General features: G+C 49.0%; 1 protein-coding gene across 1 annotated transcript in view; it reads right to left on the reverse strand.

Moving 5' to 3' along the window:
* The window catches only part of si:dkey-246g23.2 (solute carrier family 66 member 2), a 190,833-nt gene extending 173,181 nt beyond the window's left edge, over positions 1 to 17,652 (reverse strand). Inside the window, exons 1-2 of the mRNA XM_056282323.1 lie at positions 17,444 to 17,652; positions 16,634 to 16,767 (exon numbers count right to left, since the gene is read on the reverse strand). Coding sequence (XP_056138298.1) covers positions 16,634 to 16,767; positions 17,444 to 17,652 — 343 coding nt within the window. The remainder of the gene's footprint in view (positions 1 to 16,633; positions 16,768 to 17,443) is intronic.
* Positions 17,653 to 18,251: the final 599 nt, after the last annotated feature.

An 18,251-nucleotide genomic window follows, 5' to 3' on the forward strand; every position in this document is an offset into this window, starting at 1 on the left:
TGGCTTACTACAGTCGTGTCTTGAGCCGCCCTGAACGCAATTACTGCGTTACACGACGCGAGCTCCTGGCGGTGGTCGCGGCGTTCAATCATTTTCGCCCCTATCTCTATGGCCAGACCATTCTCCTGCGGACAGATCATGCGGCCCTGATCTGGCTGCTCAGCTTTAAGGAGCCCGAAGGCCAGGTGGCTAGGTGGATTGAGGAGCTGCAGAGCTATGACTTCGAGACCCAGCACCGAGCTGGGCACCTGCACAGCAATGCAGATGCCCTCTCCCGTCGTCCCTGCAAGGATTGTAGACATTGTGAGCGCCAAGAGGAGCGAGACAGAGCAATCCTCCAAGTGTCCACCACGCGGCAGGTTGAGCCAGAGGAGGCGTGGCTGATGGCAATGGACAAGCAGGAGTGGCAAACAGTGCAGGATAGTGATCCCACCCTGGCCAGGGTGGGACAGTGGGTCGACGCCAAGGCACGCCCCCACTGGCAAGCTGTCTGCCATGTCGGTGGAGACCAAGGCCTACTTTTCCCAGTGGTCCACCTTGGCCCGGCGTGAGGGACTGTTGTACCGGGTCTGGCAAGCGCCGGGCCGGGGAAGAAGTGTGTGGCAGTTACTGGTGCCCAAGGACTGGCGCCAACGAGTGCTACGGGCAGCCCACGGCTCGGTGGGGGCAGGTCACTATGGGGTGGCAAAGATGTTGAACAAACTGCGCCAACGGTTCTACTGGGCCGGATGCAGGCATGACACTGAACTTTTTGTGCACTGTTGTGATGCCTGCACTGCCAAGAAAGGACCAACCAGATGCTCCCATGCCCCTCTACAACAATATCAGGTGGGGGCCCCCATGGAACGGGTCGGTGTGGACGTTCTTCGCCCATTTCCCACCACAGACAACGGAAACCGGTAAGTCCTTGTGGCCATGGACTACTTTACCAAATGGCCTGAGGCGTATGCGGTCCCATACCAGAGCGCTGCCACTACAGCTGAGCGGCTGGTGTGTGAGATGTTCTGTCGGTTCGGTGCGCCCGAAGAAATACACAGCGATCAGGGCCGGAACTTCGAGGCTCAGGTATTCGCTGAGGTGTGTCAACGCATGGGGGTGAAGAAGACCAGGACAACGCCCCCAGAGAAACGGACTGGTGGAGAGGTTCAATCGAACGCTCACCACACAACTCGCTATTGTCACCTCACGGCACTAGCGAGACTGGGACTGTCATCTACCCCTGGTCCTGTGGGCGTACCGGTCGGCAGTACAAGAAAGTACTGGGTGTACACCGGCCGCGCTCATGTTCGGGAAAGAACTGCGGACCCCTGTGGACTTAGCCTTTGGCACGTCCCCGGGTACTGACCTTCCCAAGATACCCGGTTTCGAGTACCTGCGGGACCTCCAACAACGTCTGGCCGAGGCACATGAGTTTGCTCGGCAGCATCAGGAACAAGCAGGTGCAAAACAAAAGCGGGCATATGACACTCGTTGTCAGGGCCGCTCCTTCACCCCAGGAGCAAAGGTGTGGGTCTTCAACCCAACCTGGAAGAGAGGAGTCTCCCCCAAGCTCGCCAGCCAGTGGGTGGGGCCCTGTGAGGTGTTGGAGCAGCTTTCGGATGTTGTGTACTGGGTGAAACTGTGTGTCCGGGGGCGAGTGGTAGTTCTGCACCGGGACCGTTTGGCACCTTACCGCCCCTTGGCTGAAGAACCTGTAGATCAGTTTAGCCCACCCGGGACGGTCCCTCCTACACCCACAGGCCCTACCAACTGGACAGACAGTGGGGAACAGGGACCCATGCCCCCGCGGCGGCGGAGACGGCTTCCCCTTCGCTATAGGGACTTTGTTGTCGGCTGAGGACAGGCGACACGCTGGAGGGGGTAATGTAGCGAAGTTGCTACCACGTCAAAATTGTGCCAATTGTCCTGTTTTACCCATCAGGCATTGCGTGCAGATTGTCAGTTGTTATTAAATGTTTTGTAAATGTTTTATGTGGTTTTATGTGTTTATGTGATTACTATTTGTTGTGGTGTAATTGCAGTTGTCATTCTGTTGTGTTGTGTAACCTTGTAACTGAAACCCTGAACAACTTTGTTGTTCGAGTTGATGACCGCCATGTATTGTGTCACATTCGGTAAGTTCATGTTTCTTTGTGAGTTCAATAAAGGGGCTGCAAAGTTACCTTTGTCGTTGCTTCTACGTTCGCCACAGTACCTTATGGATGGCGATCTTAACGTTAAATGTCATGCATGCAATTAATAAAACCTATGGTAACTTCAGGAGAAATGGAATCAAACTTGCATGATATTCATATCCCATATGCAATACTGGGTATGGGTGTTCTTTCATTGGTTTACCATCCAGGAAGTGTATTCCACACATCTTGAGAGTGGTAAGAATAATGAGGACGAGTAACAAATACCACAATAACTCAACAATACCACCTAAAATATTGTCCATTACATTACACTGCATTTCATGTCATAGAAATGGTTTTGCACTAATCAAAATCAACTTAAATCCCACCCTTGAATATGCCACCCAAATCTTCTCGATATTACACAGCAATATGAGATGGAAAAACAACCCTTTGAGTGAAGAAATGTATGCTTTTGCAAAGATTGTCGATTTTCTAAATCAATTCAGCTAACGTTAATTGATGACAAACTTTGACATAAAATGTAGCTAGACTTATTGACTGTCAAATTTTCCATGGTTAAAACAATCACTTCCACTATTAAAACATAGGGCTGCCAGTTAACATTAGAGCAATTAACGTTATGTATTTTCACGATAATGCCAGTTAGCTGGTTGAGTTAATTCATTATGTGCGACCACCACAGCCCACTAACATTAGCTAACTTAATGTAAGCTAAGCAACATGTCTCACCATGTTAGACTAGGCAGTTGCATGCTAACGTTAGTCATCGTGAGATGAATATAGATTGTCGACTGTTAACCAAAACCTACGGTGCTGTTTTTATTGGGAACAAAGTCCTTTCTGTTTGTATTCTTAATCCACTTCTGGCGAATATCTTGGTCCTCGGGAATCTCTGTAAACTGTATGGTCTCAGACAGGGGCAATCTTCATGAAGTAAAGGCTTGTGTATTTCGCATTCAGTCTTTTTCCAAACGTGAAGTTTACCACTACTGTTGGAGCAGCCGAGAACTACACAGCTTCTTCCCGACTTCCTAGACATCGTTGTCAAATGTAACGTTGAATAATGTTAAAAAGATAAAAGTAGAATATTGTACACTTCTTAGCACAGCTTGCATTCAAACGCGCACCTATTGTAGGGAAGCGCCACCGCAGTAATGGCGACTTGTTAACTTCCGGTACTTCGCCGGATTAGTCTATAGTCGAAATCAAAACACCGCCATTTTGGCAGGAAAGCGGGCCTATTGCTGGGCAAATGACTGCTAGCTAGCAACAAGTCTCTTCGCCTGCTGTTTTTATACAATGAATATGGTGGATAGCTGTTGTGCGCCGGGATGCCAGAACAGTCGCAGACAAGTAAAAGGGAGAGCATTTTATCGGATTCCTAAAGATCCCGAAAAACGACATAAATGGATTACTGCCGTAAAACGTGCTAGAAGCAAACAAAAGAAAACTGAGCAATGGGACCCCGCAAGCAACAGATTCCGCTCGTGTAGTGACCACTTCATATCAGGTACAGAATACAACACTTCCTAACGTTAATATATTATTTATTTAACAAGCTTTTATTACGGTTTCTGACCATTTTATTATACTAAAAGGCAAGTTCGACCTATGCATTATGGTGTGGATTTTGCGGGCCTAACAAAGGCTAAGACAAAAGAACTAAGCCTGTTGCTCACTAAAACGTGATTGGACATTTTCTATTTACTTATAATTTAGGGAAAAAGAGTGATAACCTTCTGTCACCCAACTACGTCTCATCCATCTTCAAACACGTACCATCCCCGGAGAAGAGAAGAAGAAGAATGTGGTTAGATATATTCAACAGAAGACAGAAGAACAAACTCCAAAGAAGAGCGCAAATTCCTTTTGAAGAGAAACTGATATTTTATTGGCCCTAAAAATACCAATTTGCTATGAGAAGGCTAGAAAACGGGGCCATTAACTCCTTTTCAAATCTTGTCACTGTGATGATTGGATGTTGTTACACGTTCTGCCCAAAAGGTGGAACTAGTTGTTAGTACTTACCTGAGAAAACTAGATAGGATTAGATGAAGAAGACACACTAGGCATGCACACGGAAGTAACTGAATGAGTTGTTTAATTAATGAGTTAAGAGTTGAATAATACAAGCCTCATCCTTCTAAACCCGAACAGAACATGGTACCAGGAGTAAACTGAGCAAGACGACATGGATTTGAAACCACCGGAGTGTTTGAAACTAACGGGGAATGTCGATGAGAAGTGGCGCGCCTTCAAACAGCAGTTCAACCTGTACGTCGCAGCCATGGGACTGGAGAAGAAGCTGGATGCTAGGAAGGTAGCGGTACTGCTAACAATAGCGGGGCCACAGGCCATGGAAGTAAAATGTCCTTTCGTGAGTTTGCTCACAATTCAAACTCTTTTACAGTTAGTCGGTCAAAGTGTTTTGTCAAAGTCAGTGCGTTCAGATCAGATTGGCTTTGATCTGTCCATTCTCAAACACAAGAATCCACGAGATCAAAAAGTATCGCTGGAGTGCACTCTTTGTAATGGGTGTTCGCATTGGCACCAATCCAGGTGACTGGTACGATCCTACCATAAGGCAGATAGTCCATCTGCTGTTCAGTGGCAGTGTAGTCTGGTTCTGGAATCAAGCTGGGTGGCTCGCCATCTACTGGGATCTTCTTCACAGATTTTCTCCCTCAATAAAAGACCTGACGGATTCGCCTATGCTCCAATACCGAGCGATGTCGAGGCTGGGACTCTCAATGCGGTCAAAGGGTTCGTCTGCGGCCGATGTGGTTAACGTTTGGTTCCAACACCAAATGGACGACAGGACTGTTATGTATGCACACATCGACAGTGCTGCATTTGATTTGGTGCTGTTCTATTGTGCTGGGATCGATTGGTGATGCCTGCGGGCTCTGGGTTGTTTGATCGGGTCTGCCTTTGATGCTGTGTCAGTCTAAATAAAGAATGCCACGGAGAGGTTGTGTCGAGCGACAGCGCTGTGTCCTGACGTGATTTCTAAATACAATATTGGCGACGAGGATGGCTGATATCTCTCTCCCACCACCTGCCCCCTTCCTGGCATTACCTGGCGAGCCTCCGGTACCATGGACTCGCTGGCTACATAGTTTTGAAAATTACATCATCGCCTCAGGGCTCGACGACGTGAGCCAGGCTAGGAAGACGGCTCTGTTGCTTCACTGCTTGGGAGCAGAGGGTCATCGTGTGCTCGGGACTCTGGGGAACGTCACAAGCTTTGCCGATGCTGTGGGACTTATGAGCACCCATTTCGCTGCTCCACAGAGTGCCCTCCTTCGGCGATTTATATTCCGTCAGCGACACCAACTGCCTGGTGAGTCTGTGCGGCAGTACGTAGCTAATTTGCGAGGGCTAGCTAGCTCATGCAAGTTTGGCGCGCTTCAGGACGAGATGGTTCGCGACCAGCTAATCGAACACACCAACAACGCAAAGGTGCGTGAGACTCTCCTGCTGGAAAAAGATGATCTGCTGCTGTCCAGAGCAATTACCATCGCACTACAGGTTGAGGGAGCAGCTGAGTGTGCTGCTATGCTAAATACACAGCAAGTGGCCACCTCCAGTCAAGCTGCCAACGACTCCTCCCTCTACTCACGGCTGCCCTCGGGACGCAACCCAGCCAGAGCGAGGCGGGCGCCGACTCCACTGGGGACGTCTTGCAACTGCAACGACGGCGTTCTCGGCCCCGCCCTCAACAGTCCTGTGGTAACTGTGGGTCTCGGTCTCATGTTTCAAGGGCTCAGAACTGCCCTGCCCGTGGCCAGACATGCCGTAGCTGCGGTAAGCACAATCACTTTGCCAACGTCTGTCGATCTTCCCCGGCTGGGTCAGAGGGCCACACCCCCCAGTCTTCAACCGCCGTCATTCACAAGGTGAGCTCTGGGCCAGTGTCATTCAAATCATGCACAGTCAACATTAATGATGTGTGCATCCCCCTGCTGTTGGACACCGGTGCAAGTGTGTCTCTCCTGAATGTTGATACCTACAGTCAATTTTTCGGTTCACTGCCACTGTCCGCACCCTCAGCTGTCCTCTGTGGGTATGGTGACTCCAAAATCGATCTGGTTGGCTCTCTCCAACTGACTGTCCGCTATGGAACCAAGCTGGTGCCCAATGCAGTTTTTCATGCGGCACGCCGTGGGGCCAACCTGATGGGCCTGGACCTGTTCTCCGCTCTGGGGTTTTCCCTCTTAGACACAAGGGGGGCAGCAATCCTGACTGTCGCCACACCTTGGCAGCAGAAGTGGCCATCGCTGTTTATGGGGCTGGGCTGCCTCTCTGCCTTCACCCATCAACCTCTCCTCAACCCTGCTGTGAAATCTGTCATCCAACCACTGCGCCGCATCCCGTTGGCTCTCCGTGATGGGGTCTCCGCCGAGCTGCAACAACTACTGGAAGCTGGCATCATTGAACCGGTGGACGCGTCACCTTGGGTCTCAAACCTCGTGGTGGCTAAGAAGAAGTCGGGGGGCCTGCGTGTCTGCGTCGATCTACGTGCAGTAAATAAGGCAGTGGTCCCTGATAAGTATCCACTGCCCACCTCAGAAGAACTCACTGCTCAGTTCTATGGCTCTGAGGTGTTCTCCAAGCTCGACCTCAGACAGGGGTACTTACAGGTGCCCCTCCACCCCAGCAGCCGAAACCTCACAGCCTTTGTGACACATGCAGGAGTGTTTCGCTACACCAGGATGCCTTTCGGTCTCAGCTCCGCCCCTAGCTGCTTCCAGAAAATCATGGTCTCCGTGCTGGCTGGCATACTGGGCGTGGCCATTTATCTGGACGATATAGTGGTACACGGGCCCACCAGTGAAATCCACGACAAGCGCCTTAACATGGTCTTTGCAGCCCTGTCCAAGCACAAGCTAACTCTCAGTGCTGAGAAATGTGTCCTCTCTGTACCAGCCATCGACTTCGTTGGGTTCCGGCTGTCAGCGAGCGGTGTAACTCCACTACAATCCAACGTGGACGCCATTCAGGCCATCCCTGAGCCCAGCTCGGCCGCCCAGGTCGCCTCCTTCCTGGGTATGACAAGTTACTACCTGAGGTTTCTTCCCCAGTACTCTGCGACCACAGCCCCCCTGCGCCAGCTGCTGCGTAAGGACGAGCCATGGGTGTGGTCAAAGGCATGCAGTGACGCTGTGCGTGATCTTAAGACTCAACTGACTTCACCACCAGTGTTGGCTCACTTCGACATCTCCAGCTCCACCTTTGTGACCTGTGACGCATCAGCCACAGCGATAGGGGCCGTGCTGTCTCAAACCCAGAACGGTGTGGAGAAGCCCATTGCCTTCGCCTCCCGTGCCCTCAACCTGACCGAGCAGCGGTACTCCGTGGGTGAGCGTGAGGCGTTAGCCTGTATCTGGGCTTGTGAAAGGTGGCACCTCTACCTCTATGGCCGCTCCTTCACCCTCAGGACAGATCACCAGGCCCTGACAGCGCTGCTGTCCACATCTGGGACAGGCCACAAACCCCTGAGGCTGCACCGCTGGTCTGACCGCCTCCGCCAGTACAACTTCAGCCTGCAGTTCACCCCAGGCAGAGACAATGTTGTCGCCGACCTGCTCTCTCGCTCTGTCTCCACCCCAGCTCCACAGACGGACACTGACTGTGTGGAAAAGGACATTGTCCAAATGCTACACACACCCCTCCAGGCCACTGTCTCTCTGCAGGAGCTGAGGGCAGCCTCCGAACAGGACCCTGTCCTCTCCCAGCTCCGCACCTACATCCAGAACGGCTGGCCTCACAAGGTCCCAGAGGAGCTGGCTGCGTTCGCCCGAGTCAGACAGGAGCTCTCCTGCTGGAACGACACCTGCGTGGCACGTGGGTTTTGCACAGTGGTCCCAGCTGCTCTCCGTGCACGTGTTTTGAATACGGCGCATGAAGGCCACCTGGGCATTGTGAAACTGAAACAGCGCTGCCGAGACCTGGTGTGGTGGCCGGGGATAGACAGAGATATTGAGGCTCTGGTGAAGGACTGTTCTGCCTGCCTTGTGAGTGGCAAGACTGGCCACCAGGCTCCCCCACCCCTGCAACCTCTCGCCTGGCCCTCTCAGCCCTGGGAACACCTGCAGTTGGACATTTGTGGTGAGATCCATGGAGTTCCCCACCACCAACGCTTCATGGTGGTCGCCTACGATCTACACTCAAAATGGCCTGAACTCACCACTTCCGGCACTGTGACCTCACAGATCATCATCGACTTCCTGGACTCTCTTTTCTCTCGCTGGGGCCTCCCAAAGGCCATCACCACTGACAACGGCCCTCAGCTGGTCTCTGCTGAGTTCACTGCTTATCTCGACAGCAAGGGCATCCGTCATATACGCACTGCGTACTACCACCCCCAGGCCAATGGCGGCGTTGAACGTTTTCACCAGTCACTGAAGAACGGCCTCAGAGCACACATGGCCCAAGGGTGCTCTTTCACGCAGGCCATCCGTCACACTCTGCTGCACTATCGGGCCACACAGCACTCGACCACAGGCGTCTCCCCAGCCTCTCTCATGCTAGGCCGGGAACTGTGCATGCCCCTTGACAGGCTCCGCCCCTCCACACCTCAGGCACCTCCCTCTGGGGTCAGAGCCTCAGTCACTCGTCAGCAGACGCGGATGAAGCAACGGTTTGACCAGTCAAAACGAACCAGGGTGCCAGACATCAATGTGTCAGACTGGGTCAGGGTCCGCAGGCCCCACAGGGACAATAAAATGGCTTCATACTGGTCCTCTCCTCTCCAAGTCACCCGTCAGCTGGGCCCAGCCACTTACCTCCTCAGCGATGGCACTCGGTGGCACTCCAGTCGTCTACGGAAGGTGTCAGCTCCGCCACACACAGCTGGTGACACAACCATAGCCATTCCCTCAGCATGGCGAGACGCCCCGGGGCTTCATGCAGCTCCTACACGGGCCCCAGACATTTCTGGGCCTCAGCTTCCCCTGCCATCTCCCTCCCCACCTCGGCCTGACCAGCCTCAGGCCGCCCCGCGACCTGTTCGCACACGTTTACGCCCTGGCCACCTAGAGGACTTTGTGTCAACCTTTCATGTTTGAAATCCTGCCGGGGGGGGGGGGGGGAAATGTTATGTATGCACACATCGACAGTGCTGCATTTGATTTGGTGCTGTTCTATTGTGCTGGGATCGATTGGTGATGCCTGCGGGCTCTGGGTTGTTTGATCGGGTCTGCCTTTGATGCTGTGTCAGTCTAAATAAAGAATGCCACGGAGAGGTTGTGTCGAGCGACAGCGCTGTGTCCTGACGTGATTTCTAAATACAATAAGGACTCCTCTTGGGTTGAACCCAATACAGCACCAAACTGTAGACGATTGTTGGTTTAGCTAACTGAGTGATTCTCAAGATCTTTATGAAATCAATAGCTTAATGCTTCTGCTAACTGCGCGCGTGCCTTCTCGCTGCTCGGCTCGAGACAGAAGGAAGTGGAAACCATCACGCGTAGATTTCCTTCCCAACAATAGACTGACGTGACATCTAATTGGCTGCTGAATGGCTACGTGTCCTCTGTTTGGCGTAGCAGCGGTTAACTTGAGACGCTGCCTTCAGGTGCATTCAGATTTTCCAAATAGGACATATTCAGTCATTAGAAAGAAACTAATGAGACAATTGTTTCCTTTTAAGATTCAAGTTGTCTGTACATGTCCTCAATGCACCTTATTTATCTCCGTTTACATGCCACTCTGCATTTTCTTAATGTGAAAATGAAAATATTTCTTATCAGTTCTGTTCAACTTATAGATTAGTTAAACCAGGTGTTACACCTGGGTTACACTTGGTAAATTTGACGCTCACTGTTCTCCAAAGAACAACGAAACGTACGAGAGATATGTGTTTCGGTCTCGTACACAGCATCAGCATGAGCCCTTTGATAGCTTTCTAAAGGACTTGCGGCTAAAAGCGCGGTCACGCAACTTCGCGACGCTGAGAGACTCCATGATCTGAGACCAGATCGTTTTTGGCATGGAGGACAAAAAGGTCAGAGAAAGGCTACTACGGGAAACGGAGCTGACGCTGGAGGCAGCCATCAAGATCTGCCAGGCGAGTGAGCTGTCCCACAAGCAAGTGAAAACATTCAGTGAGATGGCGGCAGGCACTACTGCGCATGTGGGCGACAGTGCAGCGGCGGTTGGTGCGGTGTCGTGTCAGAGGAGACGGCGCTGGCAGACCCGGCCTGCACAACGGATGGAAGATGTGATGGTCGACTGCAAGCGCTGCGGCTCGTGGCACAAGCCAAGACAGTGCCCAGCCTTTGGTAAGCACTGCTCAAATTGCCAAGGGATGAACCACTTTGCTAAAGAGTGCTTCTCTAAAAGGCAAGAGGAGAAGAAAGGAAGATCTGTAAACTTAGTGGAGGATCCTGACCTCAGTGACACGTTTTTTGTTGGCGTTGGAAATTGTGTCAATGAACCACAAAATGAGCCAGAAAAAGAAAAAAACGTCACTAGAGATGATAAATGGATAGCCCCACTGCTGATAAATGGGACTGTAGTCACTATGAGATTAGACGCTGAGGCCAAAGCAAATCTCATAAGCATGTCGGATATCAAAGAAATTAAAAATAAGCCACAGATACGAAGGAAAACGTCTGGACTGAAAGACTACAATGGGCAGCCAATCGAGTGTTTAGGCACATGTAAGCTGAGTGTCACAGTGAAAGTGCATCACCTACTCTTCTCTGTCGTGAATGAAGGACGTACATCACTTCTGGGTGATAAATACTTTGAAACGTGAGCACTATCAAATACCCACACGGGAAGAAATCATCAGTGAAATGGCAGGTGCCCGTTACTTCACGAAGCTCGATGCATCACACGGCTTCTGGCAGCTAAAACTGGACGAAAGCAGCACCAAGTACTGTACCTTTAACATGCCCTCCGGCAGATATTGCTTTCTCAGACTGCCTTTCGGAATAAAGTCAGCGCCTGAAATATTTCCCTGAGCAATGGAGCAGATCATCGAGGGCTTGGATGGAGTTCGAGTCGACATCGATGACATCATCATATGGGGCACCACTGCCCAAGAGCACAGCGAGAGGCTGAACAGAGCGATGGAGTGCATACAAAAGTATGGACTGAAACTCAACAAGAGTAAATGTGAGTTTGGAGTTCAGGAAATCCTTTTCCTCGGAGGCAAGCTCTCGGCTCAAGGCGTACAGCCCGATCAAGAGAAAATAAATGCAATACAGAACATGCCAAGGCCCACGGACAAGACAGGTGTGCTACGCATCATGGGGATGGTCAACTTCATAGGCAAATTCATTCCCAATCTGACTGCAAATACATCATGCATCCGTCAAATGTGACGTCAAGTCCACACTATGCACAGTCGAATGGGCAAGCTGAAAAGGGAGTCCACGTTTTCAAGCAACTCCTAAAGAAAGCAGCCGACAGTGACTCGGATCCGTATTTGGTTCCACTCAGTTACAGAGCATCACCTCTCCAGTGCGGCCTATCGCCTGCTGAGTTGCTGATGAAGAGGAAGCTCCGCACGACCCTGCCGAGTCACCCAAATGACAAATTAAGACAAACGAAACCCTCAAAGCTGTAATATAAGCTGCGGCAGCAGAAAATGAGGCAAAAGTCATTTTACGACAGAACAGCCAAGCATCTTCCTTCACTATCCAGCAATGACACAGTCAGGATTGAGGATGCTGATGGATGGAAGACAAAAGCGACGGTTCTGCAAGAGGTAGCTCCACGATTGTTCACAGTGAGAACTGAGGATGGACAAATCCTCAGATGCAATCATCCCAGTCTGTTAAAGACTCCAACAGAGACTGTTGGTGAGCTCAGTGAAGCCCACAGTGAATCTCAGTCCATCTACACACCTCCTATGGACTGTAACACAGACACCAACACAAACACTCCAAGTGAACCTGGGCTGAGAAGGTCCACAAGAGAAATCAGAAAGCCTGATACTGAACTTATGAATAAAAGGAAACGCAAGCAAATCTAAAAAAAAGAACAAAAGAAATATGAAGAATTGTATATTGGTCAATGTTGTTAGGATTGTACATTGGTCAATGTTGGTAATGTGAAGAATTGCATATTGGTCAATGTTGTTATTGTGTTCTTGCAGGCCTTTGTGTTGGCCTAGATTTATGTTTATGCAGGTTAATTCATGCTATGTATACTGCACATGTGCTTTGAGGTTATGTTAAATGAGAAATGGTTGAGATAACTGACACTAGTGATTTGATAGTTCACCTCTGTTGCGCTTTGCCTCAAAGAAAGGGGGATGTGATGATTGGATGTTGTTGCACGTTCTGCCCACTAGATTGAACTAGCTGTTAGGACTTACATGAGAGAACTAAATAGAATTAGATGAAGAAGACACACTAAGAAAGCACACGGATGTAACTGAATGAGTTGGTTAATAAATGAGTTAAGAGTGGAATAAAACAAGCCTCATCCTTCTAAACCCGAACCTAACACTCACCACTGATTAGTTTTTGAGTTTTGTTTTGTCTTCGTTTTTTTTGTGTGTGCGTGAATTGATTACCTTCCTGCAGGTGGAAATTTAGCTACAGTGAACAAAGCGTTTTACGGTAACTGCTGTTTATCATAAAGGTATAATTTAATGTATGAGGCGGTGCCTTTCGAAATTCATTCACACAGTGATAATGTAGTTAAGTCTTGGTAAATCGAAGATACAGACTAGCTAACGCTACATACAAGTTATGACACCGATTACATTACACTGCCCACTGCTTATGCTAATGTAAAGTACTAATAAGACACGTTAGCCCCTAGCTAACGGGTCTGACCCTTTAGCCGAGCGGTTACTGATGTCGCCTTGTGGTGCAGTACACCCCGTATCGATTCCCGCACCGGGCAAGAAAATAACCGGTTACACTAACTTTAACTAACATGAAGTGACACTTACCCCTCCAGTGACGAGAAAGCAATTTTTTTGTCGGTAGACTCCAAAGCTGAATATTTGTCACGAATCCAGACTCTCCCGAGTAGGACGAGGGAAACTTGATCAGGTGATTGTAGATGTCAGGATGCCGCAGGTCTGGAACGTTCCGGCTGTTTCAATACTCGTGAAAAACACCCCGGGGCATTATAAGGGTCAGTTGTGGCGTGCCAGCGCGCTAAGGTCCACCAGCACACTAAGTCGCACCTCGAACCGTTTCCGATCCCGGCCAGACGTTTCGACCACGTGCATGTGGACCTGGTGGGCCCTCTACCTTCTTCACAGGGTTTTACACACCTGCTCACAATGGTAGATCGGACCACCAGGTGGCCAGAGGCTGTCCCTCTATCCTCCACAACATCCTCGGACGTTGCACGCGCGTTTCTTTCCTCCTGGGTCGCCCGTTTCGGCACTCCGTCAGATATCACCTCAGACAGGGGTCCCCAGTTCGTGTCAGAGCTCTGGTCGGCACTTGCGCGATTCTTGGGTGTGCAGGTACACCGCACTACCGCGTACCACCCTCAGGCTAACGGCTTGTGTGAACCTTTTCACCGGTCGCTCAAGGCAGCGCTGCGCGCTCCGCTCTCGGATGGTAACTGGGTGGATCGTTTACCTTGGGTTATGCTCGGGTTGCGTTCGACTCCTAAGGAGGACCTCGACGCTTCGCCCGCTGAGCTGGTGCTCGGTCAGCCGCTCCGCGTCCCTGGGGAATTTTTGCCTGGGAGTTCCGCTCCTCGACCCCGTCCGGCCGTTTATCCTTTTTTGTTCGACAGCACTCGGGTTCCAGGCCCCGTTCACCACTGTTTTCCGCGGTCGTTCGTGCCTGCGGAGCTCATGTCGGCTCGTTTTGTTTTTGTACGGCATGATGCTCACCACTCGCCCCTCCAACCCCCATACGATGCCCATTTCAGGTTCTTGAGACGGGTCCTAAGGGTTTTGTGCTGGATATGGGTGGGCGTAGGGAGCGTGTCACGCTCGATAGGCTTAAACCGGCGCACAGGGTGGCAGGTGAAGTTGTGTTTCCGGCCCAGGTTCCCCGTCGGGGTCACCCTCCTTCCAGGACCCCGGCAGTGTCTTCACGGGTTCAGCATTCTGCTTCTCAGCCGGCTTTGGAATGTGTTTCACCTACTGTTTCGGCTGAGGGACGGCGCAGCCGTTATGGCAGGCTGCTTAAGCCTCCAGTGAGACACTGATTTTATTTCCAGGAGTCCCTTCTGGGTGTTCGGGGGGAGGCTGTGTGGCGGACACTAGGGGCTATGCCTCTCACCCAGCAGGGCTGTGAGCTGGGGGCGTGGTTTACGTTCCCGGGCTATCTGGTGCAAGGTTGTTCCTGTTTCAGTTTGGTTTTGGAGCTGAGGAATAAAGTTCAAACTCGCCTTCGTCTCCTGTGTTTTTCCTCATGCTGCCATACAGTAATGTTTATTCTGTCAAGTTTCGCAATGTAGCGTTCAATGTATTTGGAATTAAAATGCGCAGTGAACTCTGACGGCTTGAAATCGACGCTGGCGCCATTCGTTTTTGCTCAGCGCACACGCTTTTCTTCCTGCCAAAATGGCCGTGTAAACGAAAGTAGTCACGTGACATCCGGAGCTCTATTTCCGAAACGTGCTGCATTGTGGGACAGTAGTGTGCAGCAGCAGTACGCTCCAAAATCGAGCAGGTTTAGTATGAATGTTGGATTTTTGAAGTATACTTCATGTTGTCAGTTCTCCAGTGGGAACACATCACATATTCAAAACAGTCAGAACGTAGTACGTAGAATGCATTTGCGACACACACCAACGCGAAACTTATTCCTGCGGTCAACATCCGGTGAGTCAGACTACCTACACATAAACAACAAATGAGGAGCGGATTGACGTACCTTGCGCCGTACACTGCTTAAACCCTGCAAATATAAAACTGCGCATGAAGCCAATGAAAATCGCTTGACCCCACTAGAAGAGCAGCACATCACCCCCCCCCCCGGGAAAAGTACCAATCTTAATGAATTAATTCATTTTAGCTCAAATGAGAGACGACAAAAGTAAGTAATTCCCTGAAGGGGTTGTAAAGTTTGTAAAAGTCGAGTCGCCAAAGATAAGATTACCAGATAAGTGTCTTATTCACCCAGATGTGTGTACTCTTATTCATCAAACTTAGAGAAAACACACATACCAACCAATAAAGATATACAACACACACGTAAACATGTTAACATGTTCAAAGACACATGAAGAAGTAAGCACAAAGTTTGTCACAATTTCTCATTTTCGCCCCCCCCCCAAAAAAAAATCAATCACCATGGCATATACAACTCTGCTTTATTATCATTTAAACCTTCAATAAAATCTTCTGTTTTGCATGGTCAGTATTCCATCATCCAATCCCATTCTATATGCTATTTTCTCATAAAGTGTACTTAAATTGAATTTCTGTCAGCCCATTTGGCAAAGCAATCAACCTAAGCCTCGCTCAAAAACACAATTACCTATAAAGAAATCCTATAAAGGCTGACCCTGAAAATGAACCTGGATAGGATCCCTACCAAGCTCCAAGCACAGGAGTGTACACGCACACACACACACACACTTCCAGTCGGTGCAGATGTAGGTTTATTTAATCATAGCCCCTTAGAAACCACCCTAACATGCTACCCACGCCTTGCTTCAATAGTAGGTGAGGTTCCAAAACACACACACACACACACACACACACACACACACACACACACACACACACACACACACACACACACACACACACACATACGCGTGTGCATGCACACTTCGAGTCAGTGTAGATATAGGTTTACTTAATCATAGCCCCTTAGAAACCACCCCAAAATGCTACCCACGCCCTGACTCAATAGTAGGTGAGATTCCAACCCCCCCCCCCACACACACACACACACACACACACACACCATAATGTATTATTTGGGGGAATAACCTCTAGGCACAAGGTGAAAAAAGTCATTGATAAAAAAAACGGAGCTGCAATGTGGCAAGAAAATAAAAGTCACTGCTATGATTATTATTATTATTATTATTATTATTGGTCCAGCAGAAAGTAGATGCCTCACCATTATAACTTTTCCAATGGCCCCCTCTTTTGGTAAAACGAAGGAATTGAAACTAACTGAAATCCCATGAACTGATTCAGCTTTCTGTGATTTCCTTACTTGGATTACTGAGCATGTATCAAGACACCAACTGAGCAGCAGCCACACACACAAAAAGAAAGACAAATGCCAATATGTTTTAAGCAGCATATGAGTGATGCAGTATGAATTACATAGTTGATTTAAGCAAGCATAGGATCACATTGTTTTTCCGGTACAACTTTTGGAACAAGAACAAATCAAAGACCCAACTCATGTCTATTTAAAATGAATTATAAATGTAATCATAATTATAAGTGTTCTTTTTTTTCTGTGCTGGGATATAATGCCTGCTAAATGGGTGTATTTGGTCCTGACCCAATCTCCATATGTAAGCCTTCTGTTATCTATGGTAAGTGTTATGGTGATGTTGAATGTTTTGTGCAGCACTTTATTTACCTGAGAGTCGATGTTGTTTGGTGCTGACCAGGTTGGTGTTTTGGATGGTGCAACAGAGGTGTAGCATGCCAAACATGGTGAGGATCATCACAATACTCTGGAAAAGCAGGGTCAACTCAAATTGCTTCCCAATCCTACAGGGAGCCAACCAAAAAAAAAAAAAAAAAACAGGAGAGAGATATTGAAATCCCATTGCAGAATGTGCACACAACAGCAAACTACAATACTCTAATGCACACAAATGTAATCAAAGAAAAACTCCAAAATAAAGTAGCCTGCGAAAAACACACGAGAAATCACATTACCATGGCAGACATAAGATGGCACTTTATTCTTTTCCACACCGAATCCATTACATTTCCTCTCTTTTGTTATGCGGCAGAATAAATTCTGCCCCCTCATGTGTAAAATGACTTTACAGGAAGCCACGTGTGAATCGCACAGTACGGTGAATATGGTCAACATGCGATGGGATTTTCTTGTCATCCTACATGTTATTTTATACTTATTCCAATATTCTCCTATTCCTGAGCCAACTAGAGGATTGGCCTTCTGAATGGCTAACCATATATTCTTTCAAATGGAAAAGCAACAAAGTAAGGAAGATAGATTGTGTGAAAAAATGTATAACAAGTAAAGAAAGCGGAAAAAAAGAAACTATATACCTATATCCCTGTTCCTCTGCATTCATATCACACATTGCATTGCATTGCATCACATCACATCATATCCCATCACATTACATCGTGTATCACACTACACCTCATCTTTAAATATTTACTGACTATCTCTTGTCGTTTGCATCCTCACCAGAAGAATATGCGCAGTATGTTGGCTATGAGCAGCACAAGGCAGACTCTGGTGGAGAACCCCTCGGTGTTGCTGCTCCTCTTGATTTCCTGGTACTGGGGTATGTATGGCAGAGCCCCCCCAAATACCATGACGCAGGAGGCCATCCATGACAGAAGTGACCAGGAACCCGCCATACCCTCCTCCTGAAGACTCAAGTCTGGCTCCATATAGACTCAGTGTTAAGACAGCGGAAAGGTTGCACCTGGGTGGGCAGCAAAAAAGAGACAATGTAGAGGTCCTCTGTCCATCACACACACGTTTACAGTAAGGGTGTGCACACACATAGACATATATACACCCTCTTTCTGTTGTGCTTACTGCCCCCCCCCTCTCTCATACACACACGCACGATAATGCTAATAAACTGACGTATCTGCAATGGATGTATTACTGAAGGAGATATATGGTACTAGAGAAGAATTTAAATAAAGGTGCAAAAAAAATGCCCTAACACATCTTGATTTAATAACTTAATTCTTCAAACCAGGGAGACATTCACACGCAATAAGCAGGTAGAGGGCCCATGCACAGGAGGCGAGAAAGGTGAAGAGACACACATTTTGTGAAATGGAAGTCACACAGAGAAAGGTATGACGGGTAGAAATTGAGGTCAAGAATCTGATATAACCTACGGAGAGCAGTGCGATGTAAAGCTGGGGAGGGTTTAATAGCCACCAGCCGGCGGTGAAGTCAGGGATGAAAGGCAGGCAACGGTAGAGCACCAGGAAGACACGGGGGCGGAGGGCTAGAGTTGTGAGTCCATTTA

This window comes from Lampris incognitus, chromosome 6 (assembly GCF_029633865.1).
Source record: "Lampris incognitus isolate fLamInc1 chromosome 6, fLamInc1.hap2, whole genome shotgun sequence".
In the NCBI taxonomy this organism is placed as follows: domain Eukaryota; kingdom Metazoa; phylum Chordata; class Actinopteri; order Lampriformes; family Lampridae; genus Lampris; species Lampris incognitus.